A 20,247-nucleotide genomic window follows, 5' to 3' on the forward strand; every position below is an offset into this window, starting at 1 on the left:
CGCAGTCTGGCCTCTGTCACGTGAGGGCGACTGTTACAGAGCTGGAGTCACGGGGACTGGAAAACCTCAAAGCTAACTGCCGCAGGGAGAGAGGCAGTCACAAGGGGCAATCTGGGCTCTCAGATCCACGGCCCTCATCTTCACCTCATTATGTTTGTGTAAGTCTTCTGAGTTAATCCCATCTGTACAAAGACTCCCCAAGTGTCTTCTTTGCTGAAACAAAGTTCCTCCTATCCTGTAAATTATGAACACCCTATGATTTCCCTGGTGGCTCAGACGGTAAAGTGTCTGCCTATAATGCGGGAGACCCGGGTTCGATCCCTGGGTTGGGAAGATCCCCTGGAGAAGAGAATGGCTACCCACTCCAGTATTCTTGCCTGGAGAACCCCATGGACGGAGGAGCCTGGCGGGCTGCAGTCCATGGGGTCACAAAGAGTCAGACACGAGTGAGTGACCCCACTTTATGATTTCCAGCAAGTTGGTTCACTTCTCCGAGTCTGTTTTTCATTCATAAAACGAGGCACTTAAGGGAGATGAACACTACTGTGTGTTCAGGTGCCCAATATACAGCAGAGATGGTGATTATTATCACTTGAAATAAGTGGGGGGTGGGGGGGAGGGCTCCCTCGGCGGTCCAGTGGTTAAGGCTTCTCACTTCCCATGCAGGGGGCGTGGGTCTGGTCCCTGGTCAGGGAACTAACATCCATGTGCCTCACAGCGCAACCAAAAACAAACAAAACAACACAACAGCAAAATACGTGTGTGTGTCAGTGCATTAGTCGCCCAGTCGTGCCCGACTCTTTGTGGCCCCTTGGACTGTAGCCCACCAGGCTCCTCTGTCCATGGGATTCTCCAGGCAAGAATCCTGGAGCCGGTTGCTATTTCCTTCTCCAGGGGATCTTCCCCACCCAGGGATCGAACCCAGGTCTCCTGCATTGCAGGCGGGTTCTTTACTCTCTGAGCCACCAATTGAAAACTGTGTTTTAAAAAAAGTGGCAGGGGGTGCCCTTACACTGTAGTGTCCTAACATGGCCCCAAATTCTTTCCTACCTTCAGAAGCGTGAGGTATTCCAGCTCCTGCCCCGGCAGGTCTCCATGCTGGGCTCGCGGCCCACGGAGGGGGCATCCTTGTGCTGGGGTCACCTGTTCCCAGGCCTTCGGAGTCAAAGGACCCCCTCTTTCTACTCTCTTCCCGCCCTCCCTTCACGGACACGGACACGCATTCTCCTCCCGTCCTCCCCTCACAGACACGCGCTCTCCCGTCCTCCCGTCACGGACACGCGCTCTCCTCCGTCCTCCCCTCACAGATACATGCTCTCTTCACGTCCTCCCCTCGCGGACACGTGCTCTCCTCCCGTCCTCCCCTCGCGGACACGCACTCTCCCGTTCTCCCCTCATGGACACGCGCTCTCTTCACGTCCTCCCCTCACGGACACGCGCTCTCCTCCCGTCCTCCCCTCGCGGACACGTGCTCTCCCGTTCTCCCCTCATGGACACGCGCTCTTTCTTTCACGCTCCACCCCCTCTCTTACGGACACGGCGCTCTCTCCCTCCTCCTCGGGGACACCGGCTGGCTCCCCCGTCCTCCGTCACATGGACACGCACTCTCTTCACGTCCTCCCCTTCACGGACACGCGCTTCATCCTCCCGCCCTCCCCATCACGGACACGCACTCTTCACGTCCTCCGCCCGACGGACATGCGCTCTCCTCGCCCTCCCTCGGCGGACCACTGCCGCTTCTCCTCCCGCCCTCCCCTCGCGGACACGCGCTCTCCTGCGTCCTCCCCTCACGGACACGCGCTCTCCTCCCGCCCTCCCATCACGGACACGCACTCTCCCGTCCTCCCGTCACGGACATGCGCTCTCCTCCGCCCTCCCCTCACGGACACGCGCTCTCCTCCCGCCCTCCCCTCGCGGACACGCGCTCTCCTGCGTTCTCTCCTCACGGACACGCGCGCTCCTCCCGCCCTCCCCTCGCGGACACGCGCTCTCCCGCTCTCCCGTCACAGACACGCGCTCTCCTGCGTCCTCCCCTCACGGACTCGCACGCTGGCCTGGTGTCCATTCACACAGCCTGCCGCTGCGTGGGGGGAATACTGGCCGGGACGTATTCCTCCTGTAGGAGCTAAAGCTGCACACGTCAGATTGCTGGGTGCTTTCTCTGGCTAAAACTGCCGCTGGAGGTTTGATTTGCGTCGTAAAGATTTAAGTTAAGTTCTGCACTAAATGTTTACTGTGAAAATGCCTGTAGTGGAAAACCACATCATCACAGACACCATGAATAATTTGAATTTAGATAAAAATGACTCCAGAAGTTATGATGGACTAGCAAAGACTGCATTAGTAAGCTATTGGGTGGTTGTTCCTGGGAAACTGTACATTTCCTTCTTAACATACAAATACAGGCACTTCCCTGGTGGTCCAGTGGCTAAGACTCTGCACCTCCAATGCAGGGGGTCTGGGTTCAATCCCTGGTCAGGGAACTAGATCCCGCATGCTGCAACTAAGACCTGGCATAGCCAAGTAAATAAATGTTCAAAATAAAATAAAAATTCAGGACAGCATCTGTCTCAGTTGTTGCTAAAGTGATTCCAAGGTTCATGCAGTTACATGTGTATTTTACCATCTTCCCTACACAGTAACTGGCTCTTCTGATGGGTGACTTTCTGGAACACTTAAAATAATTTAAATAGTCTCCATGGAGCCTTGTGAGTAAAGTCTGTGCGTGCTCAGTGGTGTCTGACTCTGCGACCCCAGGGACTCTAGCCCATCAGGCTCCTCTGTCCCTGGGATTCTCCAGGCAAGAGTATTGAAGTGGGTTGCCTTTTCCTCCTCCAGGGGATCTTCCTGACCCAGGGATCAAATCTGAATCTCCTACATTGCAGGCAGATTCTTTACCACTGAGCCAATGATGCCCTTATTAAAAACTCCCGGTATTTAAAACGAGCTGATTTCCACACTGACTTTTTCCTGAGAGCTCCTTCAGGCAGCCCGTTCTCAGGAAGAGCAGGGCAGAGGGGCTGTGTCTTAACAGAACCCTTTGAAATCCTCTGAGAGGAGACCCGTGGAAGGGTGCTGCTTGAGGCCATGCATTTTAAGATGCTTTATTATTTTTTTTTTAAGAAAACTCTTTTGTCATTTGTACTGTGAGAGCTCATTATAAGACACAATTAAGCTACTTTAATCCAAAATATGGCTTAATCCTCTAAAAAAAAAAAAGTTGTGAGTGTGCACTGTCATTTCAGAAGCAAGCATACTGTATTCAAAAGTGAAATTGTAATCCTCTAAAAAAGTTATCAGTCCAATAATTTTAGGTTAAGATATCCTATTGCTAGGAGAAAATGTTCTTAATTCCTTGCTTTCAAGGCTTTCAATCCTACTTTTATGAAGAATAAAGTAGGAAAGAAATTACATGAAGACTCCTTTGTAAGGTTTTTTTTTTTTTTTAATGTGGACCACTTTTAAAGTCTTTGCTGAATGTGACACAATACTGCCACTGTTTTATGTTCTGATTTTTTGGCTGCGAGGCATGTCGGATCTTAGCCCCCCATTGCTGTTCAGTCACTATGTCCGACCCTGTGACCCCATGGACTGCAGCACGCCAGGCTTCCCTGTCCTTCACCATCTCCCTGAGCTGGCTCAAACTCATGTCCTTTGAGTTGATGATGCCATCCAACCATCTCATCCTCTGTTGTCCCCTTCTTCTCCTGCCCTCAATCTTTCCCAGCATCAGGATCTTTTCCAATGAGTCGGCTCTTCCCATCAGGTGGCCAAAGTATTGAAGCTTCAGCTTCAGTCTTTCCAGTGAATATTCAGGATTGATTTCCTTTAGGATTGACTGGTTGGATCTCTTTGCTGTCCAAGGGACTCTCAGGAGTCTTCTCCAACACCACAGTTCAAAAGCATCAATTCTTCGGCACTCAGCCTTCTTTATGGTCCAACTCTCACATCCATACATGAGTACTGGAAAAACCACAGCTTTGACTAGATGAACCTTTGTCAGCAGAATAACGTCTCTGCTTTTTAATATGCTGTCTAGGTTGGTCGTGGCTTTTCTTCCGAGGAGCAAGTGTCTTTTAATTTCATGGCTGCAGTCACTCTCTGCAGTGATTTTTGAGGCCAAGAAAATAAAATCTGTCACTGTTTCCACTTTTTACCCGTATACTTCCATGAAGTGGTGGGACCGGATGCCATGGTCTTAGTTCCCCGACCAGGGATCAAACTTGCACCCTCTGCATTGGAAGGTGAAGTCTTAACTCCTGGACTGCCAGAGAAATCCTCTGTACCCTCTTATTAGTAAAGTTTTGAGAAAAATAAAACCTCCTGGGCTCCACCTCATTAAACCCAACTCATGATGCTTTGTTATAAACTACTGATGGAATGCGGTACCAGAGGTTTTCTTTCTCTGAAAAAAGTTTTTGTGAAATTCAGATTTCGTAGTATCAGTTACACCTTTGAATGCAGTATTCTTTCTTCTGAGACCACAGTGCACACTCATAAATATACTTGGGGTTTTCCTCAAGTGTTTTTAAAAAGCCAAATTGGATTCCAAAGTTCCTTTAACTTGATGGGTCAGGCGAAGTCAAATATAGAAAGTGAGCCACGAGATCTATTTGTGGAAAATGCTGAGACCTGTCCCGGGCCGGCCCCGGCGGCCACTCAGCCGTGTCCCTGCCTGCCCCGCCGCGGGCCCTGGGGGTCACCCCTGAACAAGCCTCCCTTCTGCGGCTGGGTTTCCTCTCTTCCCTCTGCTTTTGAGCCTCTGCGTCTAGACCAGCGCACCCTCAGGGTCTGCCGCCCCTCGAGGGGGTTTGTGTGAACCGGGGGCGCTGCTCTCAGTGGGACTCTGGCCAGGCTCCCCGGACACCCAGGGGCAGAGACCTGCCCTGCTCATCTGTCCGTGTCCGTTCTGACAGCCGGCCTGGCTGTTCACGTGACCGGCGCTTGCAAACATCAGTTGATGGAACTGACCTTTCTCTCCTACTCCTCCATCAGGGCAAAAAGCCTCAAACAGCATCAGAGTTCCAGGCGTTGTAGGGAATTTTGCAAAGCACAGATTTTTCACTTCCCTGTCCAGGGAGCCAGCTAATACCAAGTCTCCCCACGTGGCCATGGGGTCGTTTGCACGGGGTGATGGCACCCTTTGAGGGGGGTAGTTACACAGAAGGTTCCAGTTGCTGCAGTAAATGTGTGTCAGTGAGCAGTCGAAGGTGAATTACATTATGAGAGGGCCAAGGTTCATCATCGTGCTGATTTTGCCTTTTTATGTCTTTTGATAAAATTTGAAGCAGTATTTTTTTTTTGTTTTCCAAAGTAAGCTTAAAAAAATTTTTTTAATTAATTAATTTATTTATTTATTTTTGCTGCAGCAATCGGCATGTGAAATCTTAGCTTCTGCACCAGGGTTTGAACCTGTACCCCCTGCATTGGAAGCACAGAGTCTTAACCACTAGACCACCAGGGAAGTCCCCTTAAAGCAGTTTTTTAAAAAGATAAGCATGTCTCACGTCACCCAGGCTATTCATTAAAATGGCAGAATCCTGGCCCCGACCTGTGGCGAATTCTGGGCTATCAGGTCTGAAGTGGGGCCTGGGGTCTGCTCTGTGGGAAACGTCAGGCGACTCTGGTACGAATGCTTGCAGGACTGCATGTGGCAAAGCTCAGATGCTGGGTGAGGAAGGGAAGAGGGGACGCCGTGTTCACGGAGGGTGTTTTTTTAATATGCTCACAGCATTGACTAAGCCTCTGGTGCATGAGCTGCCCCGGCTGGTTTTTAGGAGAGACCAGAGGTGAAGGGGACAGGGGTCCCCCCGGACAGCACGTGTCCCAGGAACACAGGCCGGGCACTGCTCAGAGCTCCCTGTGTCTGCAGGCCCTCAGGGCGGGCTGGGAGTGCTCTGATCTCGTCCCGAGAGTCTTCTGGGCCTAGAGATAGCTTCTTAGGCTTCTTAAGCTCATGCTGGACAAGGAAAGAAGGTGCTTTTTCAACGGCCACAGAAGTTCAGTGGGGCGTCCCAGTGCCCGCTTTATTCTGAGAGCAGACTTGAGTTTGGAGACACAGCAGCTGAAGTGGCCTTGAACCAGAGAGAATGGCTCGCCGTGTTTTTGCGGTCAGTACCCATGAGAGGTCTTTCCAGGGAACCCTGTGAAGGGTTTTCCCCTTGATTACCTGGCCCCCTCACTGGGGAACCCAGGATCAAGGGCTCCCAGAGGCCAGAGTCTGCCTGGGGTTCTCACTGGCGAGCTGCAGTCCCGGGGCCGCAGAGTCCACATGACTGAGCCTCCCAGCTTAGCGCTCATCACTCCCATCACTGACATCCTAAGACCACAGAGTCGGCGGGCCCACATCTCAGCGTGGTGACTGGTGGGGACTTGTGCTCTGTCGGATCGATATGTAATGGTAATGCTGTATTATAATGGTTTCATATTTGCCTTCCATTTCCCAAGACTGAGCTTTATGTACAAAAAAAACATAAAACACACACACACACAAAGAGCTTAAACTTGTTCTCTAGCACCTAGTAGAGACATGAAGTAAATACCCAAAATATACATACGGATTGCTTAAAAATAACTGGAGGGCCTTCCCTGGTGGCCCAGAGGTGAAGAGTCTGCCTGCCCGTGCAGGAGACAGCTCTGATCCCCGGCCTGGGAAGACCCCACAGGCCTGGGAGCAACTACACTTGGGAGCCAGAACTGCTGAAGCTCACACACCCCAGAGCCTGCGCTTCGCAACAGGAGAAGACACCGCAGTGAGAAATCACAACTAGAGAAAAACCTGCCCTGCAACTAAGACCAGCACAGCCAAAAGTAAATACATAAAATTATATATATATAAAACACTAGCTAGAAGTTCACAGCGATTTTGATGCTGAAAGCAGAGAATGTCAGAAGCTGCTACGCTGTGAAAGCCCCGGGTGGACAGGGATGAGACCGTTACCGAGAACAGATGAGAAATGTCTGGCGGACGCTGTCCGGGTCTCTGACTATGTTTGCAGAGGAGCTAAGGATGCAGCCAAAACCTTGAGCAAGTGTACTTTCTACGCTTTGCTTTCATGAAAAGAGGTAAATTGCTCAAAGTCACACCCAAAGCAAGAATTCGTTCAGCAAAGCAGATCTAGATGTGTTTTCACGTGGCCTGGTGTCCAGACCGTCTGTGTCTGTAGCGTGTTGTGGAAACAGTGTATAGTTACTTCTCAGTCCTTAAGAAGACCTTGACTCTGGTCTCATCAGTTCACTAAGCAGGGATAACGTAATATATGTTTTAAAAGAGCGTGAAGAGCTGAAATGGAAAAATTTTAATGCTTTAAAGAAGAAGATATCTATTTTAAAATCCTGTCATTTTTGAGTACAATGTATTATCTTCGACTAGTTTATCCTGATTCATGTATGTGATCATTTTTTAGATACTCCCTTCCTTTCCCCTTTCTTGGGTAGATATAGAAATGAGCACAAATTATCACTTTCTACAAATCATTTTATTTACACACAAGGTCAATATGCCAGATTTGTTAAGACTTTTCTTTTTTTTTTTTTTTTCCTGTTCTGTGAGCTTGTGGGATCGTAGTTCGCTGACCAGGGATCAAACCTGGGCCCCAGCTATGAGAGCGCTAGAGTCCTAACCACTGGGCCCCCAGGGAATCCCCGAGATCTTTTCTCTACAGTAATTATTCACCACACACTATCAAAAAAGCCCCCTTTAGAAGAACCTCAGGGAGCAGAATGGTGCATACTCTGCCTTCACACATTACATCTTGTGTCTACGTTTGCAAGCTGTGGAGTACATCTGATTAATGCATCTTTGCTTGGTCGCCAGACAGAATTATTAGTATAAACTCAGCCTGTGTCCTGTTAGGTTATGTCCAGCCTAAGTTACGGGGGGTCAGTGACTTTTCAGGCAGGCAGACCGGGGGGCAAAGATGAGCCCAACAGCAGACAGCAACAAGGCCCACACCTGCGCTGGGAGTCCTATATCCTTAAGCAGATCGCGTCTACAGTCTGACAGGGGGTGAGTGTTCAGCTGTTTGCACTTAGGGCTTGGCCAGTTCTAGAAGCTAGTCATCACCTTGTGTTTTGACAGAAGAGTGGAAGAAGAAAACGGTACCCGCGACGTGGGTGAGGGGCGGGACCACACACACACTCAGCAAAGCTTCGTTTCTCGACCGTCTGCCCCAGCGAGGAGCGTGGGGTGCACGGATGTGAACGAGGCATCCTTCTGCCGTCCAGTGGCCTGCAGCCTAGGAAGACACACAGGAGCAGCGTCCTTATAGGAACCTTGATCTCCGTTCAGAGAGCAGCAGGCGCCCGAAGGAGGGGATGGCCGCTTGCAGAGACACAACGCCTTTCTTCGGGGTGATGGCTGAGCTGAGCCTTGAAGTAGGGATTTGTCCTCCTGGGGAGGAGAGACCCGTCCAGGCGGAGACCAGCCTCCACAGCGGCATAGGGGGGAACCACCTCAGTGTTTGGGGCCCAGGCTGAGCCAGCCTGGAGCACAGGGTGCCGGAAACAGGGCGGCCAGGAAGACAGGCAGGGAGGGGAGGACTGGGCAGAGGTGTGGCTGAAAGCCAGGCACGCCTTCGGGAGATGGACAGACCCGAGACGTCTGGGGGCTCCTGTCTGAGGGTGGCCAGGTGGCGGGAGGGCTGTTCCAAGGTTCTGATCTCTGCAGGAGCTCCTTCACCCCACTGCGGGCTCGGCACTGGACCTGCTAGGACCTGCAGGACGAGCTGGGGAGGACAGCCAGGGAAGAAAGGAGGCAGAGATGGGTCAGAGTCTGGAGGAACAGAGAGGTGAGGTGCGCTGAAGTCCACGGAGGCCCAGGACTGGGCTGGAGGGAAGCCCAGCAGTTGTCTGGAATCAGCCACAGACAAGACTACAGCTTCTTTGATGCCCGGGACTTGGAGCCAGAACTTCTGTCAACCGCCTGTATTCCCACTCGGCAATTGTCAGACATTTCACGCCCTTGAGTTTCCCTCCAAAATCAAGCAGAGTCAAGTGCTAACCAAGGGAACTTGGTTTTTTCAGCTCTTTTGATTTTTCCCGGTCATCTGTTTTGAAAAGCACGCAGAATGGAGGCCCGTGGTTGTTATCTTTGCAAGAAAAGCTGGTGACGGACGGGCAGGGGTCAGCGGGTGAGCAGGACGCCGCACAGACGGAGCGACACTGCCCGGGTGGTGAGCGGGACGCTCCTGGGCGCGGCCGGGGAGTTTGTGAAGGCAGCTGACCCTGCCTCTCACCCTGTGCTGAAGGGCTTTTTTTTTTTTTTTCCTGAAAATGCCCATTAGAGCCCTGCATTAACTAACAGGGGATGAGAAGTGAGGTCGTGTCTGCGAGGGGCTCAGGCTTCACATCTGGAACTCCTAAATGAGAGCAGAACAAAAGCAGAGCTCTTCCCTGGCGGCTCAGTGGCAAAGAATCCGTCTGCCAGTGTTGGGCGGGGGGTGGGGGTGCGGACACAGGATTGATTCCTGACCCGGGAAGATGCCATGAGCCACGGGGCAACTAAGCCCGCAGGCCACAGCTACTGAAGCCCGAACGCCCTAGAGCTGTGCCCTGAGCCAAGAGACGCCACCGCGATGAGGAGCCCGTGGACACCACTGGAGAAAAGCCCTGCACGGCAGCAAAGACCCAGCACAGCCATAAATAAATAAATACGATTAAAAAGGGAGAGCAGACGGCCTGGGTAGAGTGACACCGCCCCGGGCACTGTAGTCTCAGGAAGGGACCGCGCCCCACGCTGAGTCAGAGCAGCCCCTCCGCCCCGACCCGGGGCGGCCTCACTCCTGGATGCCCCCACCCCCCCAACAGGATCCTCCGGCCTGTCTCCCGTGGGGCCACGTGACAGCTCCCACCCCCGAAACACTTGGCCTGGTGCACCGTGCCAGGGAGCCTGCCTCCCTGCCCGGAGGTTCAGCTTATCGCTCAGCCCTTCAGCCTCCCATCGCCTCCATCCAACCTCGGAGGAAGCAAGATTCGCCCCTTCAGTCAGTAAGCCCTTAATCACAGACACGCAGATAGTTAAGTTGAGAGCAAGCAAACTGAAGACTTCAGTAGCTCCTGTGAACGCTGGCTTACTAACACAGCGTCTGGGACACGGAGGAGGAGGGATGACCATCCCCCTGACCGGCTACGTGCTGGCCGCTTGCTCACACGGGTGCGTGGGAAGAAATCAAACTCCTATCCTGCTGGTGATACTTGGGTTTGCAACACATGTCTGCTCCTCCTCACCACTCTCCTCCTTCACCTATAAGTTAATCTTTGCAACGCTTTACGAAACTGAAATTATCATCCAAAACTTACAGATGAGAAAATTGAGACTTAGAGAAATTACATTGCCCAAAGCTGTCCTGGTGGCTTAGACAGTAAACAATCTGTCTGCCATGGGGGAGACCTGGGTTCCGTCCCTGGGTGGGGAAGATCCCCTGGAGGAGGGTATGACAACCCACTCCAGGATTCTTGTCTGGAGAATCCCATGGACAGAGGAGCCTGGCGGGCTACGGTCCACGGGGGTCGCAAAGAGTAAGACACGACTGAGCAACCAAGGCTTTCACTTTCATTTTCTGTTTTCAAAAGCCCAGATTTTTTCCAAGGTCCATGGGAGCCGGCAGCAGTGAATGTATTTATTAAAGCTTGCCAAGGGACTTCCTTGGAGGCCTGGAGGCTAAGACTCCTAGCTCCCAATGCAGGAGACATGGGTTCAATGCTTGATCCGGGAACATGATCTCACATGCTACACCTGAGACCTAAAACAACCAAATAAATAAATACTTTTTTAAAAAGAAAAAGAAAGAGCTTGTTCAGCCATGGAAGCAACTCTGGGAGCTTGTCAGAAGAGCTCCAGAATCACCCCTCCTCTGCGGCCGAGCCCCGAGTGGGGCAGGATAAGCCTCCTGACGGCAGCCTGCAGGGCAGGGTCACAGGAGCCACCCCCGCGCCGCGATCCAGGCCGCTCGGACAGCAGGTCCTAGCGGAAGTCAGGGGAGGACCACGCCCTGCCGTCCCCAGCCCCCGGCCCAGGCTCTGTGTGGGGGGACATTGCAGCTCCGAACAGGGAAAGACCAACAGGCCAAACACACGAGGGGCAGGTCTTCATCTTGGTAGAAATAAAGGAGGGGAGAGAGGCACCCTCTTCTGTAACCGGCCCCCTCCCAGCCCACCCCAGCCCAGAAGAACTAAGGTTGGTACACTGCGCCGGAGGTCCGCTGACGTAGGACTCGCAAAGAGAGCTTCTGTGCGCCTGTTTCTGACCTCAGGAAGTCAGGCTCTGGTGGCACAGAAGTGAGAGATCCGGGGCGGCTCACTGACATTCTAAAGACGCTCTGATCCCATTGCAGGGTCAAAAGGCTTCTCTCCTAGTGCCGGCGCCGACTTATTAATAAAGACCACACTTTCGTGGGATGGTTTATCTAACCAGCCTCCACTTTCAGGTTAAGCTCATTAAGTCGCTGGCACTAGAGGGCCACTGAGAGCATGCTTGGTGGTGGAATTACATCCAGGGGAGACGGGGGGTGCGTTCGGGGGCCGACGGTCAGAAACAAAGGCAGAGCGCGCGTTGCCCGAGTGGAGCCTGTCAACTCTCTGCCAGCCGAGCAGAAGGCACAGCTACGTAAAAGGGCTGAGCGGCACCATTAAAGGCACTTAGCGACAGGGGGAGGAAAGTGACAGCACTCTAATTATCCCAGCGACCTCCAGCATAAGCCCCGTGCTTCTTGCACGTGATGCTGGGGGAGCTCCCCTGATGGGCTTTATGTGAATTTCTGATCACATCCAGGGCGCGGGCTGCTGGCTGTGCCAGGCTGATGGCCAGCGGCTTGCATGCCCTCCGCGCGCCTCCACTGACCGGTCATCCCCAGTGCTCGTATTAACAACAGAAGCCAGCCCGCTCACCGCTCTCCCCATCTCAGGGAGCAGGGAGCTCATCTTACCTGATGGGTGGCTCCAGGGTCAGCGGCTATGGACAAAGCCTCTTCCTTAAGGCCGTCCTGCCCCTCAGACAGAGACTCCCCGATCTGTTGGACGAAGCAGCCTCTGGCCACCCCAGCGCCAGGGGGGAAGTGGGTCTGCGAGCGTCAGACAGCACAGTTGACTGAGGCCAGCGTGGCCCCTCCTTGGAAGTGCAGCCACTCAGACTTGGCACGGTAATGGGCTAAATTATTTATCCAGGCGGAGAAGAGAGAAAGCGCTAAGAGCTTCCTGTGTTTACAGCCTTCATCCCTGGATGTGTCCTGAGACAGGAAACGGGCTGGGCTCCATCAGCAAAAGGGGGGAAGAAAAGGCTTCCTCCCGCACTCTCCTCCATCGCCTCTATTCTGGGTGGGCTCAACCCGGGTGAGAACCGCCATTCCCTCAGTCCTTTCACGTTCACTCAGGGCCGAGCATCACGCATGTAACACAAGGACAGCTGTGAGAGCTGGCCCATAAGCAAGGCTGAGCACCCGAGAACTGATGCTTTCACACTGTGGCGCTGGAGAAGACTCCTGAGAGTCCCTTGGACTGCGAGGAGATCCAACCAGTCCATCCTAAAGGAGATCAGTCCTGGGTGTTCATTGGACGGACTGATGTTGAAGCTGAAACTCCAATACTTTGGCCACCTGATGCGAAGAGTTGACTCACTGGAAAAGACCCTGATGCTGGGAGGGATTGGGGGCAGGAGGAGAAGGGGACGACAGAGGATGAGATGGCTGGATGGCATCATTGACTCAATGGACATGAGTTTGAGTAAACTCCGGGAGTTGGTGACGGACAGGGAGGCCTGGCGTGCTGCGATTCATGGGGTCACAAAGAGTCGGACACGACTGAGCGACTGAACAGCAACAGAGGAAGGAAGACTGAGAACCGCCTGGCGGCGGGTGGAAGGGTCACCGGCAGCACACGGATGGGCGCAGGGTTAAACGACAGAAGGAACGCCACGAGGCGTCCTGGTATTAGTCCCTAAGAGACACGACGCGCTGGGCAAAGCCTGTGAGAGCCGAGGGGTCTCGACGCCGGCCTCGCTGTTGCTGTGAACACCAGAGCCGAGCCCCACCCACACCCACTGCCGTGACCCTTCCCCGACCCTCTGGGGTAGCCGGGGCTGGCACCGTCCCGACTCTGACGGGCCATGCAGAGCAGGTTGTCCGATCCGGTCTGCGTGCAGTGAGGTCACCGATGAGACAACTGCCTTCCCCTCCGGGGGCTTCACCTGCTTCCCCGGAGCCGCGCTTCAGACAAGGAGAGACAGCCCCGACGTTTACAGCCTTTCATGGTGGGGCAAGCTCCTGTTTCTTATTACGGTGGACTGGAAGTCCTTATGCCATCACCGCCCCGGTGGAGGGCGGGACTTAGAGCCATAATTGAGTACACGGTGTTTCTGTTAACCTGCTGCAGTCTCTGGACTTCCGAGCGTAAGCGTGTCTCCTCTAAGGTGCCTGTCACGATGTCTGCTCTCTGTTTCTCTGTCCATGTGGCTTTCCGCCCCGTTAACTTCCTAACGGCAGGAAACACGCCTCACTCTTTTCTCTGCTCATCATGAGCATGCTGCCCGCTGTGTAACAGGCCGTCAGAGAGCGCCTGCTGAATGAACGGCGTCGCTGAAAACGGAAGACTCGCAGGCATTTGGGTTTGGGGCCTCCCTTTGAACCCTAAAGCTACAATTTACCAAAGGCTGGCCCGCCCTCAGGGGGGAAGATTCCTGCCCCTGGAGAAGAGAGGGAGCGGGGACCGGTGGTTAGGACTCTGCCCTCGCATTGCACCGGGGACAGGTTTGACGCTTCATCAGGCAGGTAAGATCCCGCAAGCTAGTAGTCAGTGCCGCCAGAAATAAATAAAAGCAGGAGGCGAGGGGGAGATGGGCTGGCGACAATGGGAGGGGAAAGGACATTTGCTCGAGAGCCGGGTCCCTGGAATCCTAACGACCACAGGACGGCGGGCGGACGGCGGAACTGGGTCACGCTCACACTCAGACCGCAAAGTCCTCCTCTCAAGGGAGGCCCCTGAGCCAGCCAGTGTGCTTGCATTACCATAGGTAAAGTAGGTAGCCAACGGGAGTTTGCTCTGTGGCTCGGGAAATTCAGGGGCTCTGTAACGGCCTGGAGGGGTGAGATGGCAAGGGAGACGGGGGGGAGGTTCAAAAGGGAGGGGACGTGCGTATACGGGTGGCTGATTCAGCTTGAGCTTTGACAGAAAACAGCAAAATTATGCAAAGCAATTATCCTTCAATTAAAAAAACTAATAATTAATTTAAAAAAAGAAAGGAAGCACCCCAGGAGAAGCACCAGGTGCCCGAGAACGCCCAGGCCGTGAGCCTGGGGTGCGGGCCGGGCGGGCCAGGGCATGCCCGCGGGGACGCCCCACCCCAGTCACTCTGTCGTGTGTCCCCCTCCGCAGGTGGGATCGGCTGCGTTGGCCGGGACAAGGGCCAGGTCCGGAAGTGCCTGGACGCGGTGGAGATCTACAACCCAGACGGGGACTTCTGGAGAGAGGGGCCCCCCATGCCCACGCCCCTGCTCTCTCTGCGCTCCAACTCCACCAGCGCGGGCACCGTGGATGGGAAGCTCTACGTCTGCGGGGGCTTCCACGGAGCAGGTACCCACTGGGCTGGAAATGCCGCGACACCGCCCTTAACCGACCCAACCGACAATCCCTGGGGGGGGTGGGCTGAAAGGCTGCTGCAGAGCGGTGAAAGACGCTGGAATTTTTGGCCTCCGGAGGAGGGAAATTCAATCCAGGGCCAGTGACACAGCTTGATCGCTCAGAGCTTTTGTGTGATAGTTTTATTAAAGTATAAAAGAGATAGAGAAAGCTTCTGACGCAGACATCAGACGGGGGCAGAAAGAGTGCCCCCCTGCTAGTCTTTGGCCAGATAGATGTTATATAGCTACCAGCAGGCTGCTAATTAGAGAAAGGTGATGTCTCAAAACTCAGAGAGAGGCACCAGGCCCCTCCCCCACAACATGCATTTTGAGATAAGCTTGGTACCAGGTGAGTCAGCCCAGGCCATCAAATGATTGACATGAAATCTTGAAGAAAAGCAGATTCCCAAGCAAACGTACAGTTTCATTAACATAGATTAGGAGAACAACGTATGAATGAAACATACTGGTTTGTCAAGTCGGTTCTGAGTCTTAGGCGGAACTGACTTGAAGACAGTCTAGGGTAAACGCATAGCACGTTAACATAGCTTAAGACAAACACGTCCATAAGAAAACCACATCAGCTAGCTCAAGGTTTGAGCAAAGTTAAGTTCAGGTGGAGCCAGGTGTCGTCATGGCAACACAGAATGTTAAGAGAAACCTCTTGTTAAATTTGTATAGAGAAGGGGAAAAAATCTTAACCCTTATAGTTTGTTTCCTCCTGCCGCTTAAGAGAGAGAGAAAAAATGTCTGACACTTGCAGCCTATTCCCCCGTTTGGAGACCCCTGGCCTTCCTGCCTCTTACCCTCTCAGGAGACTGACTCAAAGTCGGTGACCTCGAGCGACCTGCCAACCTCTGACCTTGGGTCTTCACACCCTCGGAGTGGGGGCTGCTCCCTCCTCGGTGGGTGGCAGGGATGTGTCTGGCACATGGCGGACACGTGATGAGTAGGAGTTGAACACGAGGAGAGGAGGAATGGGGGGGGAGGCTGATGCCCGACCGTAGAACTTACACACGTGAGGAGCACACGGGAACAGGAGTAACCGGAGTGCTGGGCGCCAGCCGCGCCTTTATCGGTCTTTATAAAAATCCTGTCCTCCGAAAACTCCTATTCCTGCACTGCTGCCACTCGAGACGGATTGCTTGAAAGCAGTTCTAAGAGAATACGTGATCCACGCATTCATCACCAAACTCAGGTTCCATAAATCTAACTGCTTCCGTTGTTGCCATCTGCAGTATGGATTTATAATTTTTAATGCAACAGGGAGAATCTTAAATATGCATAAATCTAATAAGCAGCTGTCTCCAAAGTTTGATTAGTTGCCCTGGTAACTAAGGTGGAAAGCACTTACACTAAAAATGACCAGATGTTTCATTCTAACCTCCCTAATGGACGCTCGAGGCCAGGACCGGTCCAGGAAAAACACGCCTCAGGAGCACTTACAACTTTGGATGCACGCCAGATAAAAATGGCACAGCCCCTGAAGAAAGCCAAGCCTGGGATACGCCTGCCTTCGTGTTGAAAGCACATAAATATGTTTAAGTTAAAGAATCAAGTTTTCATTAGGAACTAAGAGGCTTTGGAGCTGTGTGAACCCGATACAATGAGTGTGCCTTATTAGGCTCCTGATTCAGACAAATCTTCTGCAGAAAGATATTTTTTCAGATACTCTGGGGAATTTGAACGTGGACTGGAGTGTTAGATGGACTGGGGTATTAATAGCATCTAATGCAAGATGGTGTTGAGGAGTTGGTAGTTCTGTTCGGTCGTGATAATGTGTGTTGTAGGGGCTTTCCTGGTGGTGCAGACGGTAAAGAGTCTGCCCACAGTGCGGGAGACCCAAGTTCGGTCCCCAGGAGGAGGGCGTGGCAACCCACTCCAGTACTCTTGCCTGGGAGATTCCACGAACAGAGAAGCCTGGTGGGATATAGTCCAGGGGTTGGCAAAGAGCTGGACACAACCGAGGGACTAACACTTTCACTTTTTTCACTGTCATTTTACATAAGAGAGGAAGAAAAAGGAAAAACGTTAGAATGATTAGAGACTGTGTAGAAGTTTTTAGAGATGAAAGTGATATGCTGTCTGAAATTTGTGTTACTCTACCCTAGCAAATACTTTTTTTAATTGAATGGGGGCTGGGTGCTGGGGGCGGCAGGAATAGATTTCACAGCCTTGGTGAAGTGCTGGTCGTGATTACAGCTGGGTAACAGCTCCAGGGGCTTTACTTACTGCTTTTTTGTTTTCATTTTGGCCACGTGGATTGTGGGATCTTAGTTCCCCCACCAGGAGTCAAACCTGGGCCCCTGGTGGTGAGAGCACTGATCTCTAACCACTGGACTGCCAAAAGCCCTTATTTACTAGTTTTTGTATGCTTGAAAGTCCCCGTAATAAGAAGCCTCAATTTTCCTCTATTTGTTCTTCATAGAATTTTCCAAAATGTATTTGTAATGGCTCTAGTAGCTTTTATTAGTACACTCTGGTCACCTGATGCGAAGAGCTGACTCCTTGGAAAAGACTCTGATGCTGGGAAAGATTGAGGGCAGGAGAAGGGGACGACAGAGGATGAGATGGGTGGATGGCATCACTGGCTCAATGGACATGAGTTTGAGCAAGCTCTGGGAGATGGTGATGGACAGGGAAGCCTGGCGTGCTGCAGTCCATGGAGTCGCAGAGTCAGACAAGACTTATCGGCTGAACAACAAAATCTCTTTTATATTAAACATCAGACACTCACATAAAGGTGGCATGTGTCACAGCAGCAAGAACCCTGGCCGGGCAAGGAGCTCTTGTCGGGATCCTCACTGGGGCCACGAGTGTAAGGAGGCCTGGCAGGGGCAGAGAGAGCCAGGCGCCCCATCCCCGCCCCCCAACCCCCGCCTCCAGGGCTCCCTCCAGCAGTGAGCTCAGCACTAACCGGGCAACAGGAAGAGGAAGAGGAAACCACAGAAGCCCTGCTGGTCACGGCCCTGCCCTCTGTCCTCTGGCTGCAGGCTTTCTCTGCACCCGAAAAGATGGGCAGACAAGGCGCAGGGCAGCCTGGGGACCTCCGGAGCAGTGGCTGGTAACCAGTGTCTAAGGATCCAGAAGATACACTGCTTCATCTCATTCCTTGTCTTATCTTCCTTTGTATCATATTGAGTTAGAGAACTGATATCCTGTTTTTCAAGACTGTCTGAGCCAACTTCTTCTCCTGGAACAGTAATGGACTAATAATGCTTCCAGCCAGAGGGAAATGGATTTACCATACAAGCTCTCAAAGTCCATTTTAATTATTTGCTTCGAAGACAGTAGACTGTCCGAGACTGGCTGAGTGAGTTGTCACAGGGGTTTATGGAAAACAGAACAAGTGCATTAATACAGTAGCATGCTCATGATGAACTGGGGATCTCAGGATCGGACCTGAAAAGAAGCACTGAATTTTCTCTTCTTATGCAACACAAGCCTACGCATCCCACTTATTTACTCAGAAAACCACAGTCAAGAAATTTCTCTGGCTTTTCCGGTGGCTCAGTGGTACAGAACCCGCCTGCCTTGCCGGAGACACAGACAGAGAAGAGTGGCAGGCTGCAGTCTATGGGCTTGCAGGGGTCAGACATGACTGAGCAGCTGGGCTCAGCTCGATGGATACCAAAGCACATAATAAATACAGCGATACAGTTTTGGATAAAATGGTAGGTGGAACACCTCTGTTTTCTCCCAGACTCCCTGAAAAGGACAGTACGAGGAATGGACACAGTCAGACAAAGAGGAGGGGACAGCGGACAGCGGCGACACAGTGCGGGAAGCACAGAGGGTGGGTGAGTGGCCGCCCCGACGAGAGCTCGGAGCTCACTTGGCAGCAGAAGGAAGCGCAGACCACAGACCCCGGGAGGGACCAGCGGCCGCAGGAGGGGAGAGGGGTGATGCTGAACACACGGGGACAGAGGCAGGAAGGGGACCCCAACTCCTGCCCTCCCACACCGAGACACAGCCCCTCCTGCACCCCAGCAAAGACAGAAGCCGAGGACGGGGCAGGGGGGTGGGGGAGGTGATCCGTGATAAAAACAGGGAGCTTAAGAGAACAGCTACATCCCGAACCTCGAGAGCATCAGCTTTCTTTCTTCTCTGGCTCCCAGACGTGGGCCATACCCTCTAGGCAGGAGACTGGATGATTCTCCCCTGGGGATCGGCCAGCACCCCCCGCCCCAGAAAGGAAAAGCAAGTTCACCCCCTAAAGAACCTCACAGAAAAGGCTTCCGTGGTGTCCCTCTGTTAGAGATGAGCAAACAGCTGGGAATGATCAGACCTCTGCGGAAAGTGTGTACATAACAGGGAGAAATCAAAACACAGAGACGAAGAAACAGGCTGGAGGAGACAGGCTATGCCAGGAGGGGACGCGTCCTTGGAGAGAAGGGAGAGAACGTGCGTTGGTGCCAAAGGGTTCCGGGAGGTTGAGAACACAATAGGAAAGAAATCCAGAGCAGAAAACCTGGGGTGCAAGGTGGAAGGGACACCTAGCAACGAGGGACAGAGAGAGTACGTCTGCGACGCTCAGCATGTGAATAACAGGCGTTTCAGTTAAAAAAAAAAAAAAAATGAAGAGAAACAGCGATTGGACGAAACACCCCTGCCGTGAATGAGGAGAGTTTCCTTGAACTGAAGTCCCTGCTGAAAGGAATCGGCCATCCCAGCAGAGCGGGAGAAAACGGACGTGAAGTGAAGCACCTCCCCGCGACGACTCGGGACGCCGGGGACGCAGGAGGGTCCTGAGAGTCCCGGAGAGAAAGGGCTTGCCTCGGAGAAAGGGTTGGGAATCAGAGGAGCCGCGCTTAGGAAACAGGACGCTGGGAGCCAGAAGAAAGGGGGGCCAGTGCCTTCAAACGCCTATCGGACAGTCGCCTCCCTGCGCCGCCCATCCCTGCCGAACCGCCAGATGGGGGGCGCGTTTTCAGATGTGAGACACACTGTGTCTCCCAAAACCTGTCTCCCCCGTTCCCTTTCGTTGGGTTTTCCTTCACCAAAAACAGCGTCCAAGCCAAGTAAGAGTAGGAAGTGGGGGTCCGGTGGCTAAGACTCCGAGCTCCCAGTGCAGGGGGCCCAGGTCCGATCCCTTGTCCGGGAACTAGACCCTGCAAGCTGCAGTGGAGACTGAGGATCCTACGGGCCACACACAGCTAAGACCCAGCGCAGCCAAACCAATACATAGAAATAAATATTTTTTAAAGAAGCGTAGCTGGGGGCCAGGAGACTGTTAAACACTGCAGGGGCGGCCAGTCGCGCGTACTGGCCGTTATGAGAGCTCCCGGGCGCTGAGCTTGGGGCTCCCCTCCTCCAGAGCCGCCCGGGCTCAGGTGCCACGGGCGCGCTCCGTGCTGCCGTGGGGCTGGGGGCTCCAGTTACTGGCAGCTTTAAAATGCGGGCGCACGGGGTCCTTCCTCCAGACCCAGGAGTTTCGGGCCATCTGCTGGTATCCGTGGAGCTGCAGCAAGCTCACCGGCAGAGTCTCAGACTCTTCACAGTTCTTGCCCGGAGTCCTGGGACTCACCAGGGTAAAAGACAGACTCACAACCCCTGTCGTCCACCTCCAGCACAGACTGAGGAAGCCAAGGTTACATTTCAGAAGGATCAGCGCTCATGACACCAACGCTTCACAAAC

The 20,247-nt window shown here is 53.1% G+C and overlaps 1 protein-coding gene, 1 long non-coding RNA gene and 1 other non-coding gene across 3 annotated transcripts in view; all 3 read left to right on the top strand.

Annotated features, from left to right (window-relative positions):
• Window positions 1-20,247, top strand: part of KBTBD12 (kelch repeat and BTB domain containing 12) — a 55,629-nt gene that overhangs the window by 29,399 nt on the left and 5,983 nt on the right. Inside the window, exon 5 of the mRNA XM_043442745.1 lies at window positions 14,365-14,562. Coding sequence (XP_043298680.1) covers window positions 14,365-14,562 — 198 coding nt within the window. The remainder of the gene's footprint in view (window positions 1-14,364; window positions 14,563-20,247) is intronic.
• TRNAG-UCC lies at window positions 2,411-2,483 on the top strand. Its single transcript has one exon. It is a non-coding gene; the product is annotated as a tRNA-Gly (tRNA).
• LOC122424682 lies at window positions 9,004-10,771 on the top strand. The gene is made up of 2 exons (XR_006264498.1): window positions 9,004-9,173; window positions 9,285-10,771. It is a non-coding gene; the product is annotated as an uncharacterized LOC122424682 (long non-coding RNA).

Source organism: Cervus canadensis, chromosome 22 (assembly GCF_019320065.1).
Source record: "Cervus canadensis isolate Bull #8, Minnesota chromosome 22, ASM1932006v1, whole genome shotgun sequence".
Lineage (NCBI taxonomy): Eukaryota > Metazoa > Chordata > Mammalia > Artiodactyla > Cervidae > Cervus > Cervus canadensis.